This window comes from Montipora foliosa, chromosome 9 (genome assembly GCF_036669935.1).
Source record: "Montipora foliosa isolate CH-2021 chromosome 9, ASM3666993v2, whole genome shotgun sequence".
Classification (NCBI taxonomy): Eukaryota; Metazoa; Cnidaria; class Anthozoa; order Scleractinia; family Acroporidae; genus Montipora; species Montipora foliosa.
The window spans coordinates 5,032,126-5,040,900 of record NC_090877.1 but is presented as its reverse complement, the minus strand read 5'-3'; the positions used below and the strand labels follow the sequence as shown (position 1 = coordinate 5,040,900).

General features: G+C 40.0%; 1 protein-coding gene across 1 annotated transcript in view; it reads right to left on the bottom strand.

Annotated features, from left to right (window-relative positions):
* Positions 1-8,775, bottom strand: part of LOC137970815 (peroxisomal 2,4-dienoyl-CoA reductase [(3E)-enoyl-CoA-producing]-like) — a 27,966-nt gene continuing 19,191 nt past the window's right edge. The window contains exons 8-10 of the mRNA XM_068817386.1: positions 8,650-8,680; positions 3,361-3,465; positions 1-1,147 (exon numbers count right to left, since the gene is read on the bottom strand). Of these exons, the coding sequence (XP_068673487.1) occupies positions 948-1,147; positions 3,361-3,465; positions 8,650-8,680 (336 nt within the window). The 3' untranslated portion in view covers positions 1-947. The remainder of the gene's footprint in view (positions 1,148-3,360; positions 3,466-8,649; positions 8,681-8,775) is intronic.

The window sequence follows — 8,775 nt, the reverse complement described above, 5'->3', positions numbered from 1 at the left end:
TTGAACCTTCAGACCAAAATTTATTTTTTCAGTTCAGTTTTGAAGAGCATTCCCCTTTGATTTATGATCTTCATTCTCTCAGAGCTGGTAATGTAAACAGGGGAGGTGCATTCCAAGTCATTTTTATTTTGGCTAATACTAGTACATAGAGGCTACTCATTGTCAAAAGCAGTTTGTAACAATACAATCATTCTTGGAAAACATTACACAGCCATGTGATTGAAAGCAAAATCTCTTCAAGATGGTCTGGAGCTAAAATGATTGCCGTAAATGGTCCAAGTTTGACTTTCTTAAAATTTTTGACAATGTAAGGTGGCTGGAACCAGTTTCACCAACATTTTGTTTTAAACTGTGCTGAGAGTTCTATCTCAGATTCCTAATTACTATTCTAAACGTTCATATTGAGATATAAGCAAGTAAAGATGAAATAGGGTATTTTGGGAGAACTATAATGTTGCTGTGGTAACCTATTATGTCACAATAGTGCCCAGGGGCAATAAAAAAGGTCCTTTGTAAATTTTTATTATAGAACGTAGAATACGCAATTCAGCTCCATGGGCTGCAATGTATTTTAATAAAGTATCTATCTATCTATCTATCTATCTATCTATCTTAAAAGTAGTGAAACTGGTTCCAGCCACCTTAAATAAGAAGTTCAAAACAACGAACAATGCCGTAAAATAAAAATGCATCAACCATTCCAACAATGTAATCGTTTGTGTTCTTGGAAAATTTATGGATAAAATCTCAGCATACAGCATGGCAAAGGTCTGTAGTTGCTTTTATCTGGGAGATTTGGTCACCTCCTTGGGAGACTCTGAGATTTGTTCCTGTGTGGGAGACACCTGGATTATCCTTGAGAGTCAACGTAAGTGTACATCAGTCTTAAGATTACAAACATCAGTCTTGAAGGTGAGACACTTTCACTGTCATTCCTTGATCTTGAATCACAATTTACTATAAGCCTTCATTGTTGCCATGGAAGCAGATCCTGTCATCCAGCTGCCACCATCTACTATCAATGAATTTGATGTTATAAATGATGAAGCACCACTGGCAAGAAAGACTGTAGCATCAGCAATATCTCGACGAGTGCCCAGTCTTTGTATAGGACAATTCTTCACAAAGTTTAGTCCAGCATGCTTTCCTATATCAAAGGTTAAACAGGTTAAGTGATATTGAGCAAAAAAAATTGCTGTATCTGTAATGGTGACCAAAAGTTCAGAGAGCCATTAAAGTGCTACTACGATCAAATTTTTATTCCTTGAATTTTTAGGAACATCACATAGAATTCCAGGAAAGATTAAAAACACTGTTTACCGTTTGGAAATTTCTGCACTGGTTCCGGAGATATTTCAGTTTGAAAAATGTGTAAGATATGCAAATGAGAGCACTGACGATGTCATTCGCTCAAGCCAATATAGCATCAAAAACGGTATATAAATAAAGCTATCTCGGTCAATAGACCATTTTACAGTTGTGTGCTTAGTTACCTGGCCTGTGAATGAAAGTGAAGCTGGAGTTGACCTTGCTTTGATAGAAACCTCACTGCTTTTCGTATGTTAATGATGTTGTCTTGCTAATAAGTAGGAATTTACATAAGAAAAGCTGTGAGGTTTCTATCAAAGCAAGGTCAACTCCAGCCTCACTTTCATTCAAAGGCCAGGTAACTAAGCACACAACTGTAAATGGTCTATTTGCAGCAGACCATTGCAACTTGGATAGTTCTACAGGCAACACTGTCCCCGCAGCTACAAAGAAATTAGTTCTCATGGCAACTCACTCTTTTCCATTCCTCTCCAACCAGATTTCAATATTTTGGTGATCTAAGCGAGAAAAAGACTTAACAAGGCCATAAACTCTACCTAACATATCTATATCCTTGCAGGATCATGCAGATGAGGCACCACTGGCAAATATCATAATAGAATGCCAAAGGTGGCCAGCAGAGCCTTTAATATCAGGGAGGTCTGGAACCCAGTATGTTGCCATGGTAACAAAACTGGTATGCTCATATTGTGAAGCATCTACTAGAATTTTCGGGGAAAGAATCAAGCATTTCTGATAAAAAGTGGCAGAGTTTTCATCATAATTATTTGATCAAAATTTGGTTGAGTGATCACCTGGCTAATTTGCATCTTTTAAAAACTTGAATATCTCTGAAACAAAACGAGATATTTGAAAATAGTAAACAGCATTCTTCTTCTCGTATAGACTTATGTTTATGTCTTAAAATGGCTTACATAGAAAAGATGCGAATTTCATCATAGTAGCACTTTAAAAGACACCCTGCAAGCAGAGCCTTTCTTTTGCTTGCTCGATTTGGTGTTCTCGAGAAAGGCTCTGCATGAATCGAGTAAGATCTTTATTGAATATGCGCTGCATGTTGCCAGGATACAGTCTCGAAGCCAAGCCTAATATGCCAGATCTTGCCACCATCTTGGTTTTTCATGGTACAGTGGGCTCAATTATAACCATCGGTTTTGTCACTAAAGGGACACTCGCACTGGAATAACCGGTTTGACGAGAGAAAACAAGATTGACTAGTCCAGAAGCTCGGGCTGCGGCGGCTTCAAAGAGTTGACGCGATTCGGGCAGAGCCTACTTTTCTCCTCCTCCGTAAAGAAAAAGACAAAAGGAGGCTCGGCTCGCAGGGTGTTTAAAAGAATAACAAGAGATGCACTTAACTCCAAAACTCCAAAGGCATCACTAGTTGTAACAATAGGTTTTAAGTAAAATCCTAGCCTAGGACATGAATTTTTCTGGTTCCCCAGGTCTGAAAACTACTCAAATTTGTCATTGTTGTTGTCTTTAGAAAAGAAAGTGAAGTCTTATTCACTCAGTCTATACCATGTACACTGAAACTGTTCATATGAGCAACTCAAACACTTAAAGGCTGGGTTAGCACAACTACTAAAGCCGTAAACTGTGGCTCAATAAAGTGGACCACTGCATTCCAAAATCCATACCCTACTCTCATTAAACTGTGTGGGTTCTTTAACGTCACACAGTCAAGTGTTGTCAGACTGGGTCTTAAAGACTCATTGTCTTCACCCAGGGAAACATGAGTAAGATGATCTAAAGTAGCCTTCTGCTTGTGGAAGTTGCCATTTACTTGGTTGCCCCAGCTATCCACTCAGATGCCCTGTTTGTCGCCTTCATAAAATTCTCAACTTCACTTTAATACAGCTGCTACTGAAAAGTGCTTTGATGATTTTGCCAAATGGGTTCCAGAACACTGTTGGTGCAGTACTAGCTACATGTAGTTCATTCAAGATTAATGACCAGTTAAATTCAGGTGGAATAAAATTGGCCAGTTCAGAGATTATTTTCGAATTTAATAAGTTTGAAAGAACTTACCCAGCCTTCGAAAACCTTCGGTGTCTGCCACAGGACCTGGTGAAACACAATTGACCCGCACACCATCTGGACCCCACTCCACTGCAAGGTGCCGCATCATAGCCTCTAATAAAAGGAACATGAACAACGGCTGTCTAAAAAGGAGTGCTAAGTAGATAAACATAATTATGTTGAACAATATTAATATTTTTATTATTCACTCTGCTCTGCAACTCCATTGCACTCTGAAAATAGCCACCTGCTGTCTGTGCAATATTGTATCCCTGTCTTCAAATTTTAGCCTACCATGTAGCTAAGCACCAAACATTTGGTGGATTGATCACAATCAACAAAAATTAGTTCCCACAGAATTAAAACCTACAAAATAAAATGTCCCAAAAATTACCTCCCTTCAGTCAAATTAAAAATTACGTTTTCATAGACTTGTGCCACTTGGGCGATAAATACTGGACTTAAACAAGAACATTAAGATGCTTTTCTATTGGAAAAAGCAACCTAAGCTTAGATACATGCAGTAGTTTGTATCGCAAACAAAACAATATGTAAAAGAGAAAATGCCAAGTGTACTGCAATTCAGTACATTAGATTGGCACAAAGGGGTCATCTGAAGGAACACAATTTGCCAGGGCATCTCCAAACCGTATTAATGAAACAGTGTTTTGTTGTGCATGGTAGGGGTAGGCTTTTTGTTTTGTTTTGTTTTGTTGTTGTTCAGTTATTTTTGCGCTGTTCGGAACTGAAAGTTTTTATTTTTGTTGGACATGTGGACCCTGGGCCCCAGTGATGCAGGGGCTCGGGACAACCCGCATAATTTTTTCCATGTGCTCGTGTGTTTATCTTGAATTTGTTGTGTCACGTAGAATTTGTGATCTTTGTTGCATTTGAGGAATAAATCATTGAATTCATGGTCCTTCAAGCCGGATAGATTCGGATAGATTTGGATGGAGAGTTGGTCTTCGCATTTTGGGCGATTGGCGCTGTTACCTTGCACGACAACCTTGACTGATGAATTTGTGGATACTCTGGTGGACTATAAGGAACATTGTGATCATTCAAGGTTAGTCGAAATGTCTGAAGAGTTCGAAGCTATTAAGAAGAAACGAAAGTTCTTGAGAAAGTCCGTAATGGACACTTTGAAGTCTGTCGAAGAAGTGCTATCAGTGCAGGATAATCATGCTATGATTCAGGTTTTGAAAGATAATATTGCTAGTAAATGGAGCAATTTACAAGATGTGCAAGCCACAATGTGTACTCTGTTAGAAGACAAAGAAATCGACACAGAGTGTAGCAGTCATAATGATTATGAATTGCGTGTTATTGAATACATGTCTAAAATGACGAAGTGTCTGGAATGTAAATCTGTCTCTGAGATGAAAACGCATAGTAGTGCAACCATAACCCAGTCATGCCCTAAAGTACAAGTTAAGCTACCGAAGATTGATCTGCCTACCTTTGATGGAAACGTTTTATGTTGTCAACCTTATTACCAGTTGATCAAGGTCTCCGTTGTTGATAATTCAGCCTTAGCAGAGGCACAGAAATTAGAATACTTGATGAGATCATTAAAGGGTCCAGCTGCCCAAGCAGTGAAGGGATTTGCAGTGGTACAAGAGAATCACCAGCCAGTTTTGGAAGCCCTGAAAGAAAGGTTTGGTCATCCAAGATTGCATTTGAACTCTGATGATGCATTGTCTATGCGTAAATTCTATGATCAAGTGGTTCGGTCTGTTGAATCCATAGGTGAGAAATTCAATTCTGAAACTTTAGCACCGGTTCTTGTACCCCTAATTGTGGACAAGCTGCCAAAGGTGGGAACTTGAACTTGGCAATTGGAAAGCAAAAGAGGACGCTGTGAAAGTGAAAACATTATTTGCTTTCTTAGAACAAGTAGTATGAGCCAAAGAGTCTTCCCAGTCTCCCTCTCTGGAGTTAAAGCCCTCAGCAAAGGAAAACACTAGTTCACCACGAAGTTCATCTACTTCTGCACTATGTGCTTCTATGCAAGTCAAAGAGTGCTGTGTCTGTCGAAAGAATCACCACGTGTGGTCATGCGTTGATTTTCTGTCACTGGCAGTGAAAGATAGATTCAGGATGGCATTGTCCAAAGGTCTTTGTTTTCATTGCTTAGAAGCTGGTCACATGGCTCAAAGTTGTGAAAAACCACCATGTAAGCACTGTCGGGGTAAACACCATAGCCTCCTTCATATGGATTCGGTCAGTTCTGGGTCTTCAGCGACACCACCCTCATCACAAACCTCCCCGGAGAGAGCATCCTTATCTCAAGCCCCTCCTTCTACAGCAGCTTCACATGTAGTAGCAAGTTCAATGCTGTCTAGTGGTGGTGGCAAAGTTATTCTTCAAACTGTGCCAGCTGTTATGTGTGGATCCAATGGTTGCTCAAAAGTTGTTCAATGTTTTCTTGATCCCGGTTCACAGACTTCATTTTGTTAGACAAAGTATTGTGCAAGAGTATGGCCTAGATGGAAAGAGTGTTAGAATTGCTGTGTCTGGATTTGGTGGAAAGTCAGACAAGGAGACTCTGCGAAAGAGAATTGCTTTTACTGTAGCACCTGTTGATAAGCCTGGAAAGCAGCAATGTATTGAAGCACTTACTGCGTCAGTTATGCTGCTGTGGATATTCATCCAGCAAAATGGCCTCCTCTTCAAGGCATAAAGTTTCCTGAAGAATTCCCCCAAGGTGAACGGGAGATTGATGTGCTCATTAGCTTGGATTTTTATTATTCCTTTGTGACAAGAGACAATGTACGAGGAGGTTCCAATGAACAAGTTGCAGTTCGCACGTCACTAGGTAGGGTCTTCTGTGGACCAACAGGCGGTCATGGCCAAGAATATACTGTGTCTATGAACGTTCAAATTGGCGTTGAGGAACAATTGAATGAAACACTTCAGAAGTTCTGGAACTTGGAGTCTATTGGTATCAAACCTACTGAAAGTTCACCTTCTACTAACCCCAGTGAAGCCATGGTCTTAAAGAAGTTTAGGGACACATTAACATACAAAGATGGTCGATATGAAGTCTCCTTACCATGGAAGGAAGATCAAGTAGTATTGAAAGACAACTTACAAGCAAGGAGAAAATAGGCTGTACAATCTAGAAAAGAAGCTGCTTCAAGAGCCAGCCAAAGCCAGGTCCTACAGAGAGGCGATTCATAAGTACATCGATGATGGAGTTTCAGAAGAAGTATCTTGTGATCAAATTGCACCAACAGATGGGCGTCCTGTGTTCTATCTTCCACATCATGCGGTCATCAGAGAAGATAGAAGACAACTAAGACAAGGGTTGTGTTTGATGCGTCTGTGAGAGATAGTAATGGTGCCTCTCCTTATAGCTGCTGAGAAGCCGGCCCTGTGTTGCAGCCTGATTTGGTTGGGATCCTCCTGCACTTTCGAAAAGGTCATATCGGTATCATAGGTGATGCAGAGAAAATGTTTCTGCAGGTCCGCTTAAAGGAAGAAGATAGGGATTCACATCGTTACCTGTGGAGAAATTTGGACTCTGAAGCCACACCCAAGATTTACAGAATGACAAGGGTCACATTTGGAGTTATTTCAAGTCTGTTTCTTGCCATCTGTAATATTCAAGAGCATGTAAAAAGATATAAAGAAACATTTCCTGAAGCATCACATGAAATCTTGAGGAACACTTACGTGAAACACTGAAATTACAGCAAAGTACAACTGAGCTTGCAAGCAAGCAGGTTTCAATTTGACAAAATGGTCTAGCAATTCGCCTGAGCTTATGCAAGCCATACCTGAGAAGGATAGAGCATCACATGGTCTGATCAAGCTAGAGAGTGATCTAAGAGAAGCCGGTCCAGTCACAAAAGCTTTGGGTTTGAAGTGGAATACTAGAGCAGACAGAATTGTCTTCACAATTGATGTGAACTCTGTTAAGTCAGGATCAGAGAAGCTGTACACAAAGAGAGAAGTAGCCTCTTTAGCAGCAAAGATGTTTGATCCAATCGGTCTCATCACGCCCTTTGATGCACTCCCCGCATCGGGCAGGAGGATGTTCGGAACTGAAAGTTTCTATTTTTGACAGACATGTGGACCCTGAGCCCCAGTGATGCAGGGGCTCAGGACACCTCGCATAATAATTTTTTCCATGTGCTTGTGTGTTTTTGTTGAATTCGTTGTGTCACGTAGAATTTGTAATCTTTGTTGCGTTTGAGGAATAAATCGTTGAAGTCATTGTCTTAGATGTTAGTCAGTAGTTTCCATAAGGTAGTGATGGGTCTGTGAGCAAAAAGGATGTTGTAAGGCTGTGGGATCCCTGCAATAATCTCAGAGGTTCCTTTGATGTAGGGTATAGTCACTGTAGTGGTGGGTGTCAGGTTAGTGCTTGTAGCATTTGGTTCTGTACAGTAAGTGTTGCGTGAAACAAAGTCACAGTTGTAGTTGTTCTGACTGAAAATGCTGTCTAAGTACTTAGGTTCATCTGCTAAGCTGTTATGTGAGTCACAAACCAGTAGTGCGCATCTTGTTAATGTCCGTCTTGTTGTATCCTTGTGTGAAGTAGGGTTTTAAGATGATTCGTCAAGGAGTCTGTCAGTGTGGGTGGGTTTCCAGTAAACCATCATCTTTAGTCTGTTGTTGTCACAGGTGACCAAGCAGTCAAGAAAAGAAATCTCACCATTATCCTTGATCTCCTTGGTAAACTGAATTTGGGCGTTTTGTCTGTGGTGCGTTTTGTCTGTTGAAAATCGCTGATTTCGTTTTTGTGTAAAGCTGTAAAAGTATCGCTGTCGTAGCATAACCAGAGTGGTATTGTTTGTTTGTAACTTGCCAGGGCTTGTTCCTCGATGTTTTGCATAATGATTTCGGCAACAACAAAAAGTCCTTCTCAGGACTATACTCACCCTTTACTTAATAATTTATGAAATAAACTATATGCCCTCCTAAAGTCATCTGATTGCCCTGTTATTATTATTATTTTAATTTCTAATTCAATTTTATCTTAATAATAATATTAATTTTATTATTTTTTGTAAGGGGTGAATTTACAAGTGTCGTGGGTTTTGTGCCTCCAGCACAAGTGGAACCTAAAATAATTTCAGGGCTGTGATCTAGCAGCACCCTGTGGCCCCTGGCAACTATAACCTTTGCCTTCGGGTGACAAGGAAATCTTATATTTGTACAAAAATTAGCTGCTGGGCACCCTAGATTTCAAACTTTCAGAACTTTATGCTCCCTAAAACTTTTCTTAGAGCACAGCCTTGAGTTTGAAATTTTTATGTCTCAGTTCTTCTGTGTATGACGATAGCCTACCGATTGCTGCTTTGGCACTTCCAGCGTGGCACTAAAAGAAGGACAAATAAAGGTTATTTACTAAAAAAATAATTCCATACACTACATGTTTAATATGTTGTTTCTATTGATTTTGCTTGGGGGTCA